The 22,382-nt window shown below is 35.5% G+C and overlaps 1 protein-coding gene across 3 annotated transcripts; it reads right to left on the reverse strand.

The window, feature by feature from the left end:
* Positions 1 to 390: 390 nt before the first annotated feature.
* Positions 391 to 20,916, reverse strand: LOC113718979 (uncharacterized). Of its 3 annotated transcripts, none has more exons than XR_003454691.2 (19): positions 20,317 to 20,916; positions 16,120 to 16,251; positions 15,065 to 15,136; positions 14,279 to 14,349; positions 14,067 to 14,166; positions 13,870 to 13,968; positions 12,914 to 13,040; positions 12,236 to 12,369; positions 12,088 to 12,147; positions 11,452 to 11,687; positions 9,073 to 9,502; positions 6,752 to 7,075; positions 5,972 to 6,568; positions 5,708 to 5,881; positions 3,981 to 4,211; positions 3,589 to 3,872; positions 1,916 to 2,168; positions 1,089 to 1,211; positions 391 to 772 (listed from the first exon to the last, which is right to left on the reverse strand). XR_003454691.2 is itself a non-coding variant. In XM_027243929.2 (19 exons), exons 1-19 carry the CDS (start codon positions 20,476 to 20,478, stop codon positions 643 to 645), a joined length of 3,774 nt encoding a protein of 1,257 aa, XP_027099730.2. In that variant the 5' UTR covers positions 20,479 to 20,916; the 3' UTR covers positions 391 to 642. The 3 variants fall into 3 exon arrangements, 1 of the variants encoding a protein (XP_027099730.2); XM_027243929.2 differs by having other exon boundaries at positions 1,916 to 2,203; XR_011821417.1 differs by lacking the exons at positions 391 to 772; positions 1,089 to 1,211 and adding an exon at positions 2,671 to 2,728 and having other exon boundaries at positions 2,004 to 2,168.
* Between the last annotated feature and the right edge of the window lie 1,466 nt (positions 20,917 to 22,382).

The following is a 22,382-nucleotide window of genomic DNA, read 5'->3' on the forward strand; positions in this document are numbered from 1 at the left end:
GGAATGTGATTCCAGAAAAAGATTAGAATGAACAATCATTTCAGAAGGAATATCCCTATTAAATTTGGCCTTTGCTTTCCGGGTCTTTACTCTTAGTGTTTTTGTTTGTAACAAAATTAGGCGATGATGAAATTATTAATGGTTGATAATCGAGTAAAAATGAAATGAAAAGATTTAAAATATGAAATTATGGTTTTCTATTTTAGATGTTTTCTAAACAGTTAAAAATAAACATTTTTAGCGTTTTAAAAACAAGATTCATGTTCATAAACGCTTCTCTTTGCTGTAAAACATTAACTATATGAACCATTAATTTTTTCTGTATGTCAAATTCTACGCACAAACAAACAGGAAAAAAAAAAAAAAAAAAAAAAAAAGAAACGCAAACGATTCCAAACGGCCCCCAAAGTTATTTGGGTTCTTCTCATAAAAAATCATACTAACTATTACACTTCATGTTAAAAAACGCATTTCCAACTGTAATTCATTATTTATGATGAAGTTAGAGGAAAATACCTATTTATTTGTGGCGTTATTTTCATCCATGTAGCGAATATGATGTATCTTTTTGCTTGCCACTACTACTATTTTATCAAGGAAAGCCAGCTTCCGGTCGTATTATTAAGTCGGTCCGGTCCACCATCATTTGATCCTCAGGTTATTGCACAGGTGGCCGAGCTCCGGTCTTGCATCCATCCAGGCAGTAAATCTCGTCTCAGTCGCAGAATTGCAGTAGAGGTAAGATCTAAATGTGATCAAGAAGAAGTATCGCCTGAAAATGGATGCCCCCAAAAAAAAAAAAAAAGAAATTGTTATTCTCAATGTTTCTCTGCAGCCATATAAAGTCAAGTCCAATTCTGTGGCGGCTAGTGTAAGCATGCCAGCCAAATGCCACCACGGTCAGCAACTCAATATGAAGGATAACTTTACACTCATTATTTGATCTTTTTAGATGCAGGTTTTTCCAGATAGCCGAAACATGGGCACCTAAACCTAAACACGCAGACGTTTCCTAGATAAAAAAACTTCGTAGTCAATGCTTACAAACTCAGTTTGCTGCAAGTACACTAGCGAAAACGTCAACTAACCTTAGAGCTTTAGTACCCATGTCAGTCAGGTATGCCCGATTCTCATCATCATCATCAGGAAGTTTCTCAAGTTCCTTTGCATAGTAAAAGATATCATCACGCAAATGTCCTGCCCCCGCACACCTTTAATAGCATGGAAAATTCAAGAACCAAGTTCGTCAAAATCAGGGATAGGGACTTACATTATCATCAACGTCAAACCACAGCAGTAGTTAATTCACCTATGAATGAGAATTCTACTACAATAAAGTTTTTCACTTCTTTTCAAATTCATCATGTTCCACCCAAAGCCTACTCTACCCTGGATCTTACGCCATTTATTAGTTCTCCCTTTCTCTAGTTGATCAAAACTGATTCTATTCATTGAAGCATTCCAAGATTTTACATTGTAAAATATAAGAAACACTAATTCCCTTTTGAACATGGAGCAGAACACAGCTACAGCACGACTTGGATGCCATAGCAATGAAGTAGTTTCCCTGTCAAGATGATGCCAAAGCTCAAAGGCTCTTGCTGGTCATTTAGCCGTAACTCAACTCACTTCTGCATTTTCATTGGTTACATCATCTAACTAGATAGGTGGAACCTGACGCAACTTATTATGTCTAGTCCAGGCCTAAATGATGGTGGTACAATGCTTGAATCGAAGGACATGAAGCCAAATATTGTTATAAATTTGCAAGAAATAATTTAATGAAGCAGGAAAAGGACATGAAGAACTATGATCTCATCAAGATCTTAAAGATGAATTGATGACCACCCGCAAAAAAGTTCAAAGCTTAACAAGATAAGGAAATTCCTTTTATTAGATGAACAGAATCGCTTACCGTTCTATAACGGTGTCAACGTTCGCCTTGCTCTCAGGACCATGCGTCAGAACTCTCGTAAGGCTTAATATGTCCCGATAATCACCCATTTGCTGTGCTTCTTCATCAGAAGTTTGGGAAGCTAGCTTCTCCTCAGGTAAAGGGAATGAATGTGGAGCAACCACTACAGATCTCGGAGCATAAGATGTCAAGTTTGCATCTGCTTCAAGTTTAATACAAAGAATAGCCATTGCGTAGGCAACCCCTCCAAATCCTGTGTGTGATACAAACAGATAAGACCCTGCAGAGCTTTTTTTAAGCCAGAAAAAAAAAATGAAAAGAAATAAATTCAGTTCATTTACAACATTCATTATTTAATCAGAACTGAGATGGAAAGGAATTGAAGAAAAAACCAAAGATGTTGCTGAATCATTTTACTCGGAAATCATCACTATAATCTTAATTTGCATGCCTTCTTTTACTACCAATCATAGTCCACATCGCATATAACACAAAATTCACATTTCATCAAGAACTGAAAGCATCCAATATGTAATATATGGCTTCACTATGGTTTCAGAATATGTCTAGTGGACGCATAAAGATTGCAATGGTACTTCAAATAGTCAAATATTAATCTTTACATGGTTTCACAGTATATACGTACTTCAAATACATAATGGATATGCTTAGCACCACATAGTTCTCTACAGATATACACATTTAAACGTCTTTTTTTTTTTTTTTTAAGTCATCAAACCTGGATGCTGATGTACCTGAGACGAAAGATGGTATGAAACCTTCGAAGTTTGGATGGTAATGTTACGTCACCAGCTAGTTCAAAAACTTTACAAGTTAGACCACCAACCATTGCATCTATACTTAATAGGATAGAAATGTATATATTATAGAAAAATCTAGTCAGTTTTGTTAAGATTGTTCTACCAATAATAAAAGTGTAATAAGAATCCAACAAGCAAGTACAACATTTCCAGATAAAAAGATATTAGAAGACTTCGATGGTCAAACAGTTAAAAGGTAAAATACTAAACTAGCATAAAAGGTGGTTAAGACTCGCATTTCTTCTAGCTTTTTAAGATACTTCCCCTAATGTTCAATAGATGTACACAATACGTCCCTTACTGTTAACTTTAGCTATAAGCATAAAAGGCAGACAGGTACATATAAAAAAAAATAAAACAGATATAATATTTACAAGGTACAGAAATATCATCTGATGATGGCCTAAATTTCTACAGAATAATTAACACCATTGAATCAAAGTTAATTGTGAGAAAGGTCATCAATAATGTAAAACCTAGAAGGGAGGTTTATGTCATTTTGCAAAACTAGGGAGGCAGTAGCTGACGTTTTGTCCTAAAAAGTGTTGAATTGTTCTGTTGTTAAAATTTTTGAATTCTGATAAGGATTAATTACAACAAGAACCACTTAGATTTTGCCAATTTACTATTCGATTTTCAATTTAACTATAATAAATATCCCCCCTGCCATTAAGTTTCAACATTCCATTAAAGAACATATTTTAGAAAGCAATCTAACCAATTAGAAGATTACATGATGGTACCCTGACACAGCCTTCTACATGATAGGAGACATTTCAATTTTCAAGTTGATATGCAGCTAAGATCATGAAAAACCACTTTATCTTTGCTATAACTAATTATGGTACTTACTCATCTTTGCAGTACTGGATAGCATCAATATCAGAGGCCAGAGCCTCTCTCTCTCTAGTTAAAGGTATCCTCCTGTATGCTATATTATAGCATTCATTTTTCAGAGCTGCATAAACCTCAGCCGGAGTCTTGATATCATCTGCAAATATATTCTCCCAATATCCAATGACACTGACTTGATTTGACACTGGACTATATTCTTCACGGTGTAAAAGCATTCGACCACCAGAATGTCTAATCTCTGTTATGATATCTTCTTTAAGTCGTACCTCCATGTGTTCTACCTATGAAGCAGTGAGGAAACAAAGTTAGGATACATTGGATATGCAACTAGTACCTCCAGCCTTATTTTTGGACCCTGCAAAGTGGCAGTAAAGCAAATAAAGACGTACAACTGAACCAGTGATTCCAACATGTTTCAGCGTGTCAACAGGGTTATTCAGCTCCCTGAGCACAAAAGGCGTTCCATTGATATAAACAACTGCTTCTTCCCTCAGATCAGTTACATTAACTTTCTGAGGAGTGCTTCCAGTAGGATCAGGCTTGGCACCAAGGTATGCTAACATGCCCTTTGCACCGGCAATTGTTGGTGTTGCCATACTGTATACAGGATAACCATCCACCTGAAAGGAATAATCAAATTAACTTGCCCCATACAAACAGATTAAGCCATTTTACTTCCAGAAAGAAAATCCATAATTTCTTTAGAGGATCTCCTAATCTTCCAGACAAACTAGACAAGATCCTATGAGTGAAAAATATTGGTATCTGTGGGATAAAATTTCATTGATTACAGTTTTCCAAACATCAAAAACTCATTAAGAGCTAGAGTGTAATCATATTACTGAGTAGGACTGACAAAATAACTGATATACAGAAGTACAGAGACAAAAACATGCATTATCCTAGCATAAGATCAAGCAGGTGAGAAGAGGAGCCAACAGCAGGTACTTTTGCAAAAGCAGCTTGAAATTCAAGTTGAATTGTTTGGACTATCATCCAAGTACAACATCTAATCCTTTTCATTCAGGCTGCATCTGCTAAATTTTAACTACAGGTCTAGACAAATTGTGATTATCTACAATTGAAATAAAGAGTTTGTACTAGAACTTATATCCTGGTACCTTGTCTTAGCAGGTACCTAACAATCAGAAAGTTGGGGGTTCAAAACTGATACAGCTAACTCTTACATTCTTCTTTGAGAGCATCAGGGAGAGTCGGGCAACATTTTTATGTTGAAGGTGGGAAGAGAAGGTTCTTAACATGACACCAAATCAAGGAGGACACTGGAGAAAGTGGAAAGGGAAGAGAGGAGAGAGATGAGAGTGAATACTGTGTCATGACTAGTGGTATCATATAGAAAGACTTGGCTTTTATAAACAAAAAGGGGGAGAAAGAGTAGAAATGTTGAATACCCAATTGTGTTAGGAAATGAGCAGTAAAATACTTGTTTTGGCATGAAAAGAATAAAGTATTCAGAGATGTACGCACATAGATGCTAGGATAGCTTGTTTGAGCTAGAAAGTGAAGAAGGGATGTGTAGCCATTAAATTACAAAGCTAGTAGAAGAGCATTATGATAAGCCTCTGTCTGTTCTCAATGATGGTCCAAATAGCTAGCTGCGAGGATAAAATAAAGTAAAAAAGCAACAGCCATGTACATTTTTGCAATTTAACAACTTAATCCATCAAAAGGACATGATAATCTTCATATATCATTCTTAAGAAGGAAAAGAAATATGATTTTCAGAACATTGTGCTATAACATAACAAAAAGAAAAAGTAGGTCATCCAGTTTGATGCAGAAAAAGTTCTAGCAAATCTATAATTGGCTCTTTATCCAATAAGCCAGAATGGCAAAACTGCGCTAGCTGTTATTGATACCATAGTAATTGACAATTCACATCGAATTGCACAAACTAGCTCTTTTACGCAGGATGTCTAAATTCTCCTATATATGTATACCAAACTGGCCTCTACCAGGCAATCGATGGCCTACTCTGGACCTTTGAAGGTCAACAAACACAAGAAATGAGATACTAAATCAAAGTTTCTGACACACCATTTTGCTATGGTAAATTTCCAGTTTGTTTTACTTGTTACTGAATGGTCCAGCATACCTGGTATACATGTGGTGCTCCATGAATCTGTATATGGCTTGAAGTTTTTTGACCAGGAAAGAAGTACATCTTCAGTATAGATCCTTTCCCCAGAACTGAACCATTGCGATCCTTGACAATGGCCTCCATTACTGCATCTCCATGTTGAGATTCATGTGGAGCTCTCAGTTCCTCCTGAATTTACAAAAATGCCAGCAGAGTAAAACAGAAGCAAAAGAAAACCACAAAACCCAGACAAAAGGTGTTTAATAAGAGAAGCTTTACAGGGACAGTAAAGAATCGCCCAGGCCGTAACCGAATGGACCACTTCATGGCTTGAACTTCTGGTCGCTGAAGCAACCAATTCTTAAACGTAATCTTTGAATCTCCCTGTCGACAAAATCCATCAAAAGCTTCACTACCAAGATATGCTGCAAAAGCAATCAAACGAAAATAACGCTCCAAGTATTCAGCACCCCGGTTTAGTGCCACTCTTCTCTCCCGAGGCTCAACTTGTTGCTGATTGAATAACTTCCTGTACTGCAAGACAGCTTGGCGAATATTCTGCAAAGCTGAACATCTATCAATTACAGCATCTAAGGCGTCTCTGCACTCAACCCCATTGTCAAACAATCTTGTTATCTTCCATAGCAAAAGAATGTCATTTATCCCAAATGCATAACTTGTGTATCTTTGAGGTTTTGTCGTCATTGCTGTAGATGTTGAAGCATGACATTCGCTTTCATCACCACTTGATATACCACCACCGAACTCTTCAGGTGATGTATTATCAGTTAATACTCTAATAGGTCTTCCATAATCTATTCGAAGTTTTAGAAGACAAGCAATTACAGTACCAGTGGTTGTTCTTCCTATACCCATCTGTCACATATAAGGGGAAAAAAATCATAATCAGGGTCATAATAGAACTAATGTACCGTACCAACCAGAAAAAAAGTGCTATCCAATAGGGCATGAAAAGAACAGGTCTTCCAAAGAAAACAAATTTGAAATGGTTATAAGAAGTCAAAGAATTCAGTATCTATACGTTAAGACAAGTTCTACCTGGCAGTTAAAAACAAAAGCTGTGTCCTTTGAAGCAGATGCTATATTCATTGACAGTAAGTCAAAGTCAGAACTTTTGGGAGCTTTACCATCAGTGATTGGCACACGAGCATACTTGATTGGGAAACCATCAGCCTCTAGGCAACTGAAGACCTCCAATGGGGTTTGAACTGCACCAGGCCTCACATTCTCCCAGGCATCAAATATTTGACCATCATCGGTTTCATGAATAACCATTACAGCCCCATGATAAAGGTCAGCTTCTCGCAGAATATCATCTTTCAGACGAGCTTCCATTCTTTCGACTCTTTCACAGTCAATCCCCTAGATGCAATATCCCAGCAAATAAGCTGCCAGAATTGCATTTTGTAATAGCATATAATCACGAAATGAAAAAAAAAAAAGTACATTTACCAGCATTTTTCCAATTAGTATAAACACAAAAGCAACAGACACCCAGACACAATAAACTTGTAAATCCAGAAATGAAACTCTTATATTTAGTAGTAAGTTACAAATTGGAATTTAAAAAGAAGTGGTACATTTACCACCATTTTTCTGATTACTATAACCACAAAAGTAACAGACATCAAGACGTAATTCCAGAAATCAAATTTTCAAATAGGAGTTTAAATTTGATCTGTTTTATAACAGCGACATATACTTAGGTAACTGCACTTCCAGGAGAAAGATTTCGGTTTTAAGAACAGGTCCAAGATGGTTATATGGCAATATTTCCCCTTAAAGAAAGCAACAAATAAGAAGCAATTGCAAATACCAGACACAGTTCCAATCTCATACACCCCCAACATCATGGTATAAAAGATGATATATGAAAGCAAAGGAAAAGATATTGTAAGCAAAGGAAAAATGGAAAAGACATGTCAATATTATAGACTTCAAATCAGAGTATAAAATCATGAATAACCAATATTAGATGTGTACGTCATGATGACTACATGCGCCCTTAATTGCAGAAGAAATACAATATTGACCACCAATGCAGGTTAACAATATTTATTTGTGCAGAATGATATTTCTTCCTTTCCCTATTAATGATGTGTTATGATTAAGGATAATACGGGTTAATCATTTGTGAACACACTGATTATTCAACATAAACTGTCACAAACAACACTAAAAACATTGACACAGAATTTTCTAGCAATTATCATCCAAGAACTTGCTAATATCCTGTTTACTTAATCAATATTTTCGGCACTAAGTGATGCTAGGGGAAAGTCCTACATTTTAGGCCAATTCCTTGACACTTTGGCTTCAATCCTTAATCTTCTGACAAAATGTGTGCAATATCTTTTCAACAAAGCACTTATTTAAAAATCTAAACAGCTGCAGGAAGGACTAGATCTTAGCTTCTAGAACTTATAGATAACTAATCCTGCAGATTACATCTCATTTCTTTATTTAAATCTAGACCTCTTATTTCTCCACTTCTTGTCGTTGTATCTTGGCAATAAATTTTACAATGTAGATTTACTACTTCAGCACTAAATATCAATATCCTTTCTGCATCAGTTTAGTATTAACAAAAGCACTAAAAATTATAATAGCACATTTTGCATATTCAAGTCCTTCAGTTTGGTCTGTAAATTTTCCTTGTGTATCTTGGATTTTCAGCCGAATAGAGGTCTCTGTTTTCTGCTGTTGGGAACTGTAAGTACACTTCTCCCTTCGAAAAACATCAGTCATAGGGTTCTGCTCCGCAGATGTACAGCCCTTAAACGTTATCTTTTTTTTTTTTGAAGGTAACTTTACCAATTTTTTGGGAACTAGGACACTAGCCTAAAATCCATGAAAGTATGAAAAAGTGTAATTTTTTAGAAGCCATGGATGCATGTTTTGCAATCAAATGCTTTAGTGGTCTGAAAGAATATAAATTGTGATTTATTCGGTATACAGTAAATCTATCTGCAATTCTAGACTTCAGTCAAATTACTGATGCTTCTAGCATAGCTTTCAACGTTCATATGCTCAAGGTTGCATCTGGTAAGTTCTGTGTCCATTTGACTTTGGTTTCTCAGAATTGTGCTCCCTCCGAAGGAAATAATCAAACCTCTCAAATTCTATGGGGATGTTATGAAAATCAATAGACTAAACAAAGACTCTAGGGCAGAAAATTGAACTGCAGAATTCAGCAAATCAAGCTAAGCCATGCTCTTCTGAAAAAAAAAAAAACTACAGTAGTTTGGCCCAAAAATGAATAAAGAATAAAAACAAAATAAGTTGAATGTACTAATGTACCATCAGTGATGTCATCATAATGAATATGCACAAAGGGACATATCTCAGATTGAAAATACCGTGTACTCCAGCATGTTTTTATATGGTCTTTCAACTTCACGAAGTACGAAGGGTTTTCCATTGATGTAGATAACAGGTTCTTCCCTCATGTTGTGCCAAAACACAGGGCGCCCACCTTTACAGCTGCCAATGCGTTGGATGACAGATCGAATCCCATCCACAGTAGGATTGGCAACACCATATACTGGAAAACCAGGAATTTCTCTAAAATTGGGGGCACCATCTACTCTTTCTGACAAACTAGAGTCTTGACAGCCAGGATAGTGATCGCTTTTAAGAATAGTTTGACTGCCAAGTACCTCCCCATTTCTCATTGCGGCAACTTGACCCATCTCACAGGGGCGGCCATCAGCAGATTCTGCAATTTTTGTTAGAGATGGTTTCAAAATTGTATGTCCAAGTGCTCCCATTGGATCTCTCCTTAGCAACCTGTACCAAGAAAAATAATTTATTTTGTACAATGAAATATAAACATACTAAGGTGACTATGCCCATGTGTGAAAATGCTATACATGACTAGTTGTCCAGGATTAAATTATTATGCTGTCTTGATAAGAGCTTTTGATAGCACTTGTGCATTTTTAACATCTAAGTATCTATCCTTGATCATCAAATCTTGTCTATGAAAAGCTCGCAAGTGGAGCCAAGCTAATAATAAGAGACTGGGTGCCAGACTTCCATCCTCTCTTTTGGTATGCGCCACAAACTAAGATTAAGCAAACAAAACCACTCAACTGGAAGCAGTATTAGACATAGTAATGCAGACAATGAATGGCTCAAGGAATTCCAGAATTTTGCTCAAGCTTTGATTAGGCACACATTCAAAGATATAGAGTATTATCTGGAATTTACTCTCAGTTTTAAAAGAGTCTTTATAGAGTCAGTTTGAGTCATCAGTCATTTATTCTTCTTCAGATTTCCTGGTTTTAGTACTTAGGTGTATATTATTAATTTAGCTTCTTGCAGGAACTTTTTAATTTTGGTAATTTTATGTTTATGGTAGTTTTCTGTTTAGTAATTAGGAATTTAGTTTTTAAAAAAGAGTGATATGATTCTGTTTTACTTGAGAGTCTTATTTGGAGTTAAAGTCAGATTCGGTCTAGGGGTCTATAAGTATTGTACTTCTCCACAAAGATAAGACAGATTTTCTTTGTTAATAAATATTCGCGAATACTTGCTGTCTTCTTGAGGTTGTGAGATGCAAACTAGCCTTGAGTGTGATACCTAAGGGTTTCTAGGAGCAATTCATGGAGTTTGTTAATCTGACCTCCTTCTTACTTGCACATTTCCTGCAATTTTTCTTTACTTATCTGTTCTGTTGTTACTTACTTATTATGGTTTGTGCCTGCAATTTTACCCTATAATGTTTTGATTTCCGAATGAGTTCTAAGCTTGAGAATCTGTTATAAAATCTGTTGGACTACCATCAGCTTTGTGCCATGTCAATAGTTTCTGCTTAATCAATTTGAGAGAAATAAGGATATCTAGAGACATGAGGCTGGACTCTAAGGCAGGTGATCTCCCTCTACTGTGTCAAAATGAACAAACACTTAATGGGACAAAGAGAGAAGGGAGTTTCGGTTTTTTTTTTTTTTTTTTTTTTTGGGGGGGGGGGGGGAGAGAAAGACGAGAGGGAAAAATTTTAACATGATGACACACTGTGGGGATGAAGTGCCCTATCATTTGCACAGGGTTTATGTTACTATTCCTGCATGAGATCGATAAGAGAGGTTGCTAATTAACAGAAAAGTTGATCTATTCAAGTGCAAAGATTCTCAGATGAGAACAGTATAACATAGAGACCTCTAAACCTGCTATAGGCTTTTGCTATCTCGCCGAAGGATCAGTGCTCTAGCTTTAACATGCTTGCAGCCTCTGAAGAGCAGTTTACCTGGTATGATGTTTTGGGCATGCAGTCACTTCCTGAGCTGCTCTCTCCCCTATGCTTTTGAGGGAGGTGGAAGATATATGTGGGAACATTTGTTGACACTCACTAAAGAGAACAAAAAAGCTGCTGACTTATCTATAATGACAACTAATGTTAAATGACGAGTTACAGTTGAATGCCATCCAAAATAAGTCTAAGTAAGATATTTCTCATTAATTCTACTTGTGCTAAGAACCTCTCCTCCAACTCGTATTTATGGCTCAATTCAGCAGTTAGATTTATCTCGTACAAATATCAGCCTACATGATCCTCTGAGTTTTAGTATCAAGTCCACCAAAGCTTATTCAATCACAAGGGTGAGATTGAGGCAAAATTGTAATCATAGCAAACAGTTAGCTTTGGAGGAGCAAGCTAGAAGTGACTCTTTCATTCTAAATCAAAGACATGAGCATAGATCCATCACAGTTTCTGCAGTAGAATTCTCTTTTACCTTCGGATTATGCTATACAACTCTGGCCTTGCTTTCATCCAGTCAGTGAAACTGCACCCATCTGGGAGTTTAGCATTAAGTGCTTCTCTTTCTGTATGGAGATAGACGGCAAAGCAAATTAGGAAGTAATATCTTTCCAAGTACTCCACAAAGAAGGATAGTGATGCCTCCCTCTTCATCTCATCTGGTTGCCTTAATATACTGTTGCGATAAGTAGCAATGGCTTCACGTAAGTTCTGATATTAGGTCACAGATGAATAACTTAGAATACAAGAAATACAATTGCCAAGAAAGATAGCTGTCCATAAAGCTAGAAGGCAGTAAAATCTTCTTGGAGCAAAATCAAAATAAACAAACCACTGATATCATAGGTGAAAAATTTTCTTCAGACAAATAAGAATTAGGTTCTGCAGGAGAAGGTACAAAGGGATAAACCAATGTGATGTCATAAGAATATAAAAGTTTAAAGGCTTCTAGCCTTCTGCAACTCTTGGGGGGACATGATTGGTGCATGTAGCCTTCTCCAGACAAGCTAAGAGGCTACTTTTGCCTATTGCATCAATGCTTGCTTTTAAATTGAATGATTACTAATAAAACAAATCCAAAATAAAGCAAAGCTCTAAAGAAACTCAATACCTGCATTGAAGCACATTTGTCGATGACTTTGTCAACTTGTCTTTTGCCTTCAACACCACCCTTAAGGCATACCTCTAGTCAATATAATTTCAACAAAATCTTCCAGTCGTCAAATTACGGAAACTAATGTTGAGCTACTTTTGCACACCTCTAAAACCCGAATCAGGCTTCTAATGACAGCATATTCGCCTCTAAGAATTGCTTCCTCAGAATTTGGTAAATTGTCTGTGATGCTTGAACTGCAGTCAGAAACTTTGCCAATTGAATTGGTCCTGGGAATACCTGTTGAACGATTGATCATAAAGTTAACAGAAGATGAGAGTAGTAAAAAGTATTCGTCTAAGGTTTGTTACAAGGATGGATGATTCCAGAACCGAGCAAGTTTTCTTCAGGTGTGTTGCATATACAAAACTCAAGGTGCATAGTGCTTGCTTTTCATATGAAAGAAGGCCATTCAAAATCTCTAGCTGTCAATTGGTTTTATCTCATGGATCATCTGCTATATTTCATTGTGTTAAGCTTTTAGATTAGTAGCAATTCAGTTTAATCCTTCATTGTTGTGTTAAGCTTTTAGCTTCATTGTGTAAAGGTGATATTACCCTTCGCTATTTCATTAGCAATATAAAACTTGTATTCACCCCAACACCAACAAGGCAAAACAAAATTCAAGATACACTAGCACAGATTTCAGAATAAGGTATTTAGGATCAAAACAAGTGAAGTAATAGTGGTAAGGTTTTCTTGTAAATAGCTGAGTAAATGAGGGCAGTCGTACAGCTCAAGAGGTAAAAAGCATAGGAGAACACATGATCTATGTAAATACTACCTGAAACTCCTAGTCGATTAAGATAAATCAATGTTGCAATCACCATCCCAGTTGTCGTTCTTCCACGTCCCATTTGGCAATTAAATACTATCTCTGTCTTCATATCAGCTTGAGAAATTTTTTGAACCTAAAAGTAGTATGTGAGTGAGAGAGAGAGAGAGAGAGAGAGAGAGAGAGAGAGAGAGAGAAGCCCATGCATCGATGCATATTATAGGAAACTGAGTACTCCTAATGACATTGCCAACAAATAACAGAAAGTCAATTGTGGGGTAATTGAAGTCATGATGTGGTATATTCACAAATCGTATTTCCAATATATGCAGAATATGCAGGTAGATAAGTGCATTAAATGTTTTCATGATGTTGATAATCATGATGGCGATGATACATCTTACCACAGTAAGGTAAAGTCTTTTTTCAGTTTGACCAACTGTTCAAGTAAGATCACAATTTTAAGTGTCTATAGGACTAGCAATAACAGAAGATCAAAAGTTAAATCTATGTAAACTGTTGCAATATCAAGCACATTGATTTAAAAGTTACTTTATTTTTAAAACAAGGACAAAAGTAAAACCAAGTCAAGATTGACCTAATGCTATCATGATCCGATAAAAAAAAAGTGAAGCTAAGTTGATTGCATCATCATTAGATATGAACATCCAACTTTCTGTTTGCGTGTAGGACTTCTTTGCAACAAAAGAAGGCATGGAAACAAATCTTCTTTAGCCATCAAATTTTTCGGGCAAAAATGTCCTAAAAGTGCTATAAGATCCTGCATTTGCTAGAACAATCTAAAGTTCTTCAGTAATCTACTCTTACACACAATAGAAAATAACCAAGGGAATAGTTGATGAAATATCTAGGGTTTGCAATTTCCATGATATTAACTAAATTAATAAACTAAAAAAGGATGACTCATGAGTATTACAAAAGAAGCCTGTTCAGCAGAAACTCACAAGAATATCAAAATCCTGCTCTTTGGGTGATTTTTCATCTGTTATAGGAACTCTTTCATAGTCAACAAGATACTTTAGTTTTTGCAGTTCCTCGTACACCTGGCTTTGAAATGAATGTTTAGAATGGGAGTAAGCACTTAATTGGATGCAATCCAATCTCTGACTAAATCATGACACTTCTGAACAAATTGAAATACCTCCAGCGGTGTTTTTACAGAAGCAATTGTCACTGGTTCCCATTGATCGACCATCTGACCATCTGGTAGCTCATCAGTAACAAGGATCTTATTTCCATACCTGTCATTTGGATGTGTAGCGAAAAGATACAAGGCAGATCAAAGAAAAAAACATGGAGAGAAAGAGAGACAGAGACACAGATAGAGAGCCAAGATCAACCCAGAATAGGTACCTAGCAGCTTCAAGCAGAATATCTTCTTTTAGTCGATCCTCCATTTGCTCCAGTCTCTGCCTGTTGATACCCTAATTTAATGTGCCAAAATTTGGTCCCAAAAAAAAGCTAAACATAAAACTTTGAGTTTCAAGGGGAAACAAAAACTGAAACAAAAATTTTTACTAGATCCAGACTATGAAAAAGAATATTCAAATGACGCAAGACTGGATAATTTCTACAGGGGACCCAAAAAAAATAAAATTCTCAAAAGAACCAGCAACAAATCAATCCTGAAGATTAGCCATTCTCAAAGTCAACTCAAAATATTAAAAAGTTAAAGCAAAATCCTTTTGCCTGCTTTGGCTTGACAAATTATGACGAAATTTTCCTCCTGATGAGAGAGCATATAAAAGAAATCCATTTCTTCATATACTTCAATCACTACGTCAAAGAAATAGGCCAATTCAGCAGCCTTCTATTCAGTTTCTTTAAGAGAAATTCTCATAAATATCAGTTAATAGAAATCCATTTCTCCATATACTTGCTACATGGAAGAAATAGGCAACTTCAGCAGCTTTGAGAGAAATTCTCATCAATATCAGTTAAGAGGACAGCCTATATTAAAAAAGACATGGCATAAGTTTCAAAATTTATATTGCTTATCTTTCTCTTAACCAGCAAAATCCTGATTTCATAACAGCTACAAATTCTTAGTTACAATGTAACAAGCTGAAGAGGAAAATAATTTTATTTGACATTCTCAGCAGTCTGCATGTAGTGGGAAATTCCTCTGTAATAACTAACCGTATACTCTAGATTGGAGAATGGCCTTTCCACATCCCGCAAGACAAAAGGACGTCCATTTATGTATACCACCTGTTCCAAGAATGACAGGAGTAGAACAAGACACATGAATGCTAAATCAGAACTCCCTAGGAGCATCCAAATTTTACTCACCAGGTTCAAAAACATTTACAAAAATTGTAAGTATTTCAACAACTTGAACACAATATACAGCGCCCCAATCAGCATGATGTTCAATTTAGACAACAAAGGAGAACTCAGGAATATCAGTCAAAGAAATTCAAGAGGCAAATATAGCATCCCCTCCCCCCAAAATAAAAAGTGTAAACACATAAAAGTTGTGACAAATGAATACTAAATGAATGACACTACTGCAAAAAATATTCAATTAAAGCATGCAGAGATCCTAACTTTGATTTTCTTCATTATCCATTAAGGCTTTCACACATTTGTCCCAAAAAGATACATGCAAAATGCTGGAGCAGGCAAGTTAAAGGCAAATAACTGTATAAGTCACTATTTTCTTCAACATTAAGCTTTAAAAAACCTTCCAAGTTCAACAGCCTGAATTAAGGAGACAGGTTTACTATGTTGAAGAAATAAAGAGCAAATTGAGAGCAAAAATCGCCTTTAAGAAAATGAAGAGCAAGCAAAGATAAGTAAGTGTATGTTTTCAAGTAAAATGGAAACTAAGAGTTGAAAAAAATGAAGAATGAAATTTGCTAAAACAGCAAATGATAAAGTTACAAAACAATAATGGTGTAATAAATGAAATCATTGTTCATGTCAAAACTCAATCAAACCATGTGAAGATCCTAAGTTTAATTTCCAAGCATTAAAAGGCTTTGACCCACCAAAAGTAGATATACAAAATATTAGAGCGGGCAAGTTAAAGGTGGACAACCGTACAAGTTGCTCTGCTGTTTATGAAGCTTTAAAACCTTTACAATTTTGATAGCCCACTGAATAAAAAAAATGAGATAAACAACATTAAAAGTTGCTGGAATTGGTATAGCACTGAACCTCGAAAGTTGAAGAAATGACAAAGTTATTACCGGTTCCTCACGCAGATTAATCCAAAGGACATGAGTTTGCTTCCCCGGCATTTGAGCTCTTATGTGGTCTAGAACATTTCTAATGCCATGAATGGTTGGAATAGCAACACCGTGGACATGCAACAAGTCAGCCTACTCCACAAGGGCAAACAAATTCTGAAAGTCAAATTAAAGATGAAGCAGAGAACCAAATAAGGTTTTTAAATAAATACAAATGACACCACCTCTAAACCCATGTCAAATAATTGATAAACATGCTAATGGCTATCAACCTGGGAACATAAACGAGTAAGCATCTCATCCTTTGAAAGCCACAACATAATAAAGAAAAGAAGAGATAGATGACATAGCAACACATTGGCACTTTGGACATCTGTCTGAAGTGTCCTACTGTGCTATTAATTTATGTCTGCATATAGTAGCTTAGTTAAACTGATTTAGTTGGTAAAATTAATTATGCCAGCTGTCTCTCATTGTAGAGTTGAGGTTAGCAATTACCTATTAAAAATCCAGTAGTGACCTTTGCAGACAGAGTTGCATTTATTCAGTTCATTTTCTTGTGCCAGTTGGTACTTTGTTCTCCTTCTTTCTTCTCTCCTCTTCCTCTTGAACCATCTTGCCTTGCATCAATTGGTATCACACCCTCTAAAGTATACAATTTATTTTCAGTGATTGTGTTAGTTCTCAGTTTTTTCTCTACCTTTGTCTACTTTTGCATTCTCAATGGGTATTATGAAGCGAGAGAGCTTTAAATTGTCCGCTAATATACAGTTGCCTCCTCTCAGAGTTTGGAAGTTTTTGTATCTCTTTAAAATTTTTGTTACAAAATTTCGCTACAGTCATGCTACAAGTAGTTTGGAAATGTATATTATCACTGATGACAAAGCATAAAATTTATTCCACCAATAGAGACACAATCCATCCTTGTCATTTTACCTAAAGAGCTACTCGATTAAGATCCCAAAAAACCTGTAGTTCAGATCACCCTTCAGCTGTTTTCTGATCTATTTTACACTTTGTTTAGGTTTCTTAAATATTTTCCTAATTAATAGAAAAATGATTTTTAAAGCTAAACAAAATTCTAGAGATCAAAAGAAGAGTTAGAGGAGATTAGTGAAAGCTCATGATGATGTACTCCCATAATAATGATTCGACATATATAAACTTCAAAATCCAATTGTGTAACCTTTTGACAAAAAGGTTAAAAGAAGATGTTAGCAGGCCTACTAGACATTTGGCACAAGCTATGAAATGACAACGATAATGACCCCCTCAAATGGTAATATGTTTATAAGAATTCCTTTTTCTGAAAATTATTTTTGGTATTTTCACTGCAATTGTGATCACTGTTTTTAGTTTTATCTGTTTCAACAATAAAACCTAAACTAGAAAAAACTTAAATGACATCTCCTCGGCCAATATCAACTTTCGGTAATCGCTGGCAATTGACTACCCTCAACAACTTCAGCATGACCATACTTCAAATTCTCCATTGATCTCAAAATTTTTTTTTAAATCAAAATTAACAAAAACTCAAGGGAAAAGGCCAAAACCAGCAATAAACATCTTGAGGCTGCATCCAACCAAATCAAGACATCAAAATGATTGTCTCCATGGTAATACAGCAAAATAGATAGTCAATCGACAAACATCAGTCCCATAAGCTTGAATCACATTTAGGCAAATAAGAACTATACTAAGGTCAAGCTCAGTCTACTGATGTTTACGGGAAAGTCCCAAGACTTATAAAAACAGGTTGAATAGTGGTATTTAACTACAAAATATTATATTCAAACTACATATATAGACCAAAAACAAAAAGTCATGGCAGCCATAACAACCAAGTGTTGCCTTCTACTAGTGAGGAGGTTGGGGGAGAACAAAAGCACAGACAGGAATGAATAGTGGCGGAGGGAAGGGAGCGAGCAAGGGGTTTAGGAGTGGAAAGATTAGAGAGCCATGAAGATAGGAGAGATGGGCAGAAAAGTGATGCAGAGAAGAGGACAACAATGAGGCCTGCTGCGTGTCTTCTTTATTTATTTATTTATTTATTTCATTTTGTCGGTTTTTCATGCTTTTATATTCTGGAAATGACCATTGCCCACTTTTAAGTCTTCAATAGTGATGAAAACATACCCATAACCAAACATGTACCGCTTTCAAGACCTTAAAACCCATAGTGGCTCAAACTATATTCCAAACCACAATATTTTATCTTTCACAACCTCTTGCTATAATTTGAGTCTTGCTAGGACTCAATTGAACTCCAGCCGCTCTTTTGCTCTATATAGGGATAGGGGGCATATTTAAATTCTTCAGGAAACATGGGTACTTAAAATCTTAAAAACCCATAGGTTCCCAAGTTTAAGGTTTCTGCTGTATCAGGAACGGTAATAAAAGTTAAAACAAAATTTGGCGGATTCAACATTGACAGACCTATAGTAAGGCAAATGGGGGGTTATGGAAGAGCATACAACGTGCCCTCCTGTAGTAGCCAAATATAAGCAGCATCTCCAAGCAAATTTCATATGACAAGTACAAGAAATGATGTTTGTGGAAGAATACAGTTCTAAGTCCAATAACTCTGCCACAGTATCATAATATGTAAGGAAGATGTGATGATTCACATAAATCGACAACAGTTAACTTCAGGTCTGGCCTCAATGAATAGGATCTGTAGTCAAAATTACTGCTTTTTGGTGGTTAATTCTATCTTTCCCTTTTGTAGCTTTTTGTTGAGGCCAATATCAAGAAGAAAACTTTGTCTAAGCTATTTGTATAGGTAGTCGAGCCAATGCTGTATATAATGGAGCTATGAAGAAACCTTAAAGGTTCAAACACAGCCTTAAACTTTGTTATACAGATTGCTACCACAACAATCAAGGTTAACAAAAAGTGTAGTGCAACTGCTTCTGTCGATGTGTTAAAACAAACTTGCATGTTTGGAGGAAACTTGACCCCTATGGAAACTGAAATCTAAACAAACTAATTTTCTTGATATGAAGTCTGTTGGTGCTTAATTAAGTATTACTGCAATTAGTTATTTTGTCTATTTCTATTTTGCTTATAGGAATGTAAACTTAAGTAACTTGCTTTTGCAAATAGTGTTAGAAGTTGCCTATTTATAGTCTTGTTACTAGCTTTATAGATAGCATTCAGACGCTAAGCTGATTTTGTTCAAGGATTGGTTCCCGCTTCCATCATTTTCTCTCATTTATCTTCTCTCTCTCTCTCTCATCTCTTTCCACTTTTATCAACAGTGATTGTAACCATTTAACATTTATATTCACATAATTTGCTGCATAACATAATTACAATATCAGTAATGTCATTTGAAATCGATATTTACGTGGAAAATGTTTATAGCTAGACAGATTTGGTAATATATCAAAACTTTTCTCAGTGAATTAGAATTCAATTTGCTGCTTTTAAATCTCTACCTTTTTTTCTCGTCTTCTTGTAAAGGAAGAGTTGGTCTCATTTTGCATTTGATTCATTCTCAAAACAATGGTTATAATACATCAGAAATTATGCAGTTATGATCCCTCCCCCACCAATCAATTCGGGCATCGGTATCCTGAACTACTACAGAGGTAATGTCTGACAAATCAACCGTCCTCTAGGTTGGGGAAACAAGGCAAGTTCTTGACATTAACAGTCTTAACAAGCTCACAAGTGATGAATTTCAGGAATGGAGTTTGTGTATGACTTCGAATGTTGGTTTCTGGTGTCTGGATGGTCAAACATGGGTGCAAAACCTACATGGCAGCATTAACTCAAAGGCAGTTAAATTGTTATTTTTGCATACAGTCCACATAAATTGAAGTTCTTGGAAACATTAGCCAAGAAAGGGTAGTTTGTTTGAGTCAAGAAACACAAGCCCAACATAGCTGCTAATGTATTTTTATATGCTTTTTCTTGGGCAGCTATTTTGAAAAGATACTTGTATAGTTTCAATTTATAAGGATGGTAGGTGGTTAACAGTGATTGATTAGATGAAAAGGAAAAGAAAAATCAAACTGATAGAAAATCAATCAAGTGAACAGGGATGTGAGATTTAGAGCTAAGAAACGAAAGACCGAAATATGTGATTACCTGATGTATCAATTGGATTAAAAGAAAGCTAAATTTGAAGTTAGTCTACATTCATCAAACATGACCAAATAAAATAAAATAAAACGAAGGGTAGAGAGAAACCTTGCGATAGTTGGGTGCACCATCGATCTGCGGGATCAAGCGCTTGTTCTGGCATCCAGGAAAATGATCGCTCTTGAGTATCGTCTTCTTCCCCAGTACGGACCCATCTCTTTGTTTCATCACCTGCTCCGGCTCCTTTGGTATCGATGACACGGTCCGCATGTTTTCTTGTCGGCCTTTCGCTTGAGCGAAGAAATACGATATTGGAATGTCTCGCTAATAAAAATGAGAGCCAACCATCATGGCCCTCCCTCGACGCAACGCAATTTGACAAGTAGAGCAGTAATGGTTCCTTTCCCCTCTCCCCTCGTCTCCTCTCCTTGGGAACGCAATTGACAGACTCTTTTTCCCTCCTCCCGGGCAACAATGCCGCGCCCCTAAGAAGGACGCCACAAGACAAACCGCACCGCTTGAGATGTGAGAATCCCCTTTTGATTAAGAGTAGAATAGCAATACTTTCTCTTACCCTCCCATACTGATGTTCGTGTTTATTCCAACTGTTGTCGATGACTGATAGCCGGAGGAGCAGAGCCGTTAAACAGGAGAAATGATAACGTTAGGAGGCGTTTGGTTAATGGTTTCAGGGTTTCGATTTCAATCATGCACGTTGTTTGTTTGAGGCCAATTATCGTATCATCTTTCCTTTTCTCACAGTATCAATTAGCACCCCTAAAGTTTTGAATAATTACTCACCTTCCTTTTTTAAAATTTTTGTAACTTCCAAGCCCAATTCAAAATATATTTATAATTTTCTGTTACAAAAGTACATCAGTTAAGTTTTCAAATGTTAATAGATTTTAGGGATAATTTCAGAAACCTCCCCTGAGGTTTCTGACATTTACACTTACCTCCCCTGTGATTTGAACAATTACACTGACCTCCCCTGAGGTTACTAATCCTTTACAAATTCAGTCCAAATAATTAAAATATTATTTTAGAGAGTGAAATTAGAATTTTGTACCTGATTTGTCCTTTGTGCCACATGTCCAATGAATGGCAAAGTATTACAAATTAATTAACAATTAATAAACTTTAACGAGCTTAGTTTATAGGCAAATACGTATATCCTATTTAAAGTATTGACTCTTTACAGATATTTTATTTTCAAATATTTAATTTATGATAAATATATTAACATTTGTAATTAAAAATTAAAAAGTGTTAAAGTAATATTCTTGCAAAAAAAATCAGTAGGTTATCTATTTAATATAAATTAAATATTATTTAAAAAATAAATGGCCTCATAAACTATTAATTTTTTATGACTTTCATCCATTACATGAGTAAAATATTGGCTCTTTATAGATATTTTATCCTGAATCATTTAATTTATGTTAAATACATAAATATTTATAACTAAAATTGAAAAAGTGTTATATTAATATTTCTACGGAAGAAAAACTGGTAGGTTTTGTGTTTGACAAAAATTAAATATTTGAGAGTAAATACAAATCTGTATTTGAGAATAAATATTTGTGATAAAGTAAATGTTTGAAAGTAAAATACATGTAAAGAGCTGGTACTTTAAATAGGCAATACGTATTTGCCTATAAACTACGCTCGTTAAAATTTATTAATTGTTAATTAATTTGTAATACTTTGCCATTCATTGGACATGTGGCACAAAGGACAAATCAGGTACAAAATTCTAATTTCACTCTCTAAAATAATATTTTAATCATTTGGACTGAATTTGTAAAGGATTAGTAACCTCAGTGGAGGTCAGTGTAATTGTTCAAACTACAGGGGAGGTAAGTGAAAATGTCAGAAACCTCAGGGGAGGTTTCTGAAATTATCCCTAGATTTTAAATTGATTTATCTTGACAATTAAGAGATTATAATAAAAGGGCAACTATGAAATAAAGTCATCTCTATTATCCAAAAACTAGTTTTTTAATAATATATTTTGAATTAGGTTGATAATGTTACAAACTTCTGAAAGTAAGTGAGGCAAGGGATTGTCTTTTTGGCAAGTATATTTTTTGTCGAATTTGTCTGTTACAAGTTTTTTAACAATTTTAACTACAGTAATCTTAAAAAACTTTTCAAAATTTTTAAACTATACC

This window comes from Coffea arabica, chromosome 1e (assembly GCF_036785885.1).
Source record: "Coffea arabica cultivar ET-39 chromosome 1e, Coffea Arabica ET-39 HiFi, whole genome shotgun sequence".
NCBI lineage: Eukaryota > Viridiplantae > Streptophyta > Magnoliopsida > Gentianales > Rubiaceae > Coffea > Coffea arabica.

Bases quoted from the DNA above. Each gene is read 5' to 3' on its own strand.
- LOC113718979 (XM_027243929.2), bottom strand. From the start codon at position 20,478: ATGCGGACCGTGTCATCGATACCAAAGGAGCCGGAGCAGGTGATGAAA. The intron at 4,212-5,707 runs GTATGCTGGACC...TATTCCTTTCAG, and splicing joins GAGCACCACATGTATACCAG to GTGGATGGTTATCCTGTATA. The intron at 3,873-3,980 runs GTACGTCTTTAT...ACTGCTTCATAG, and splicing joins TTGGAATCACTGGTTCAGTT to GTAGAACACATGGAGGTACG.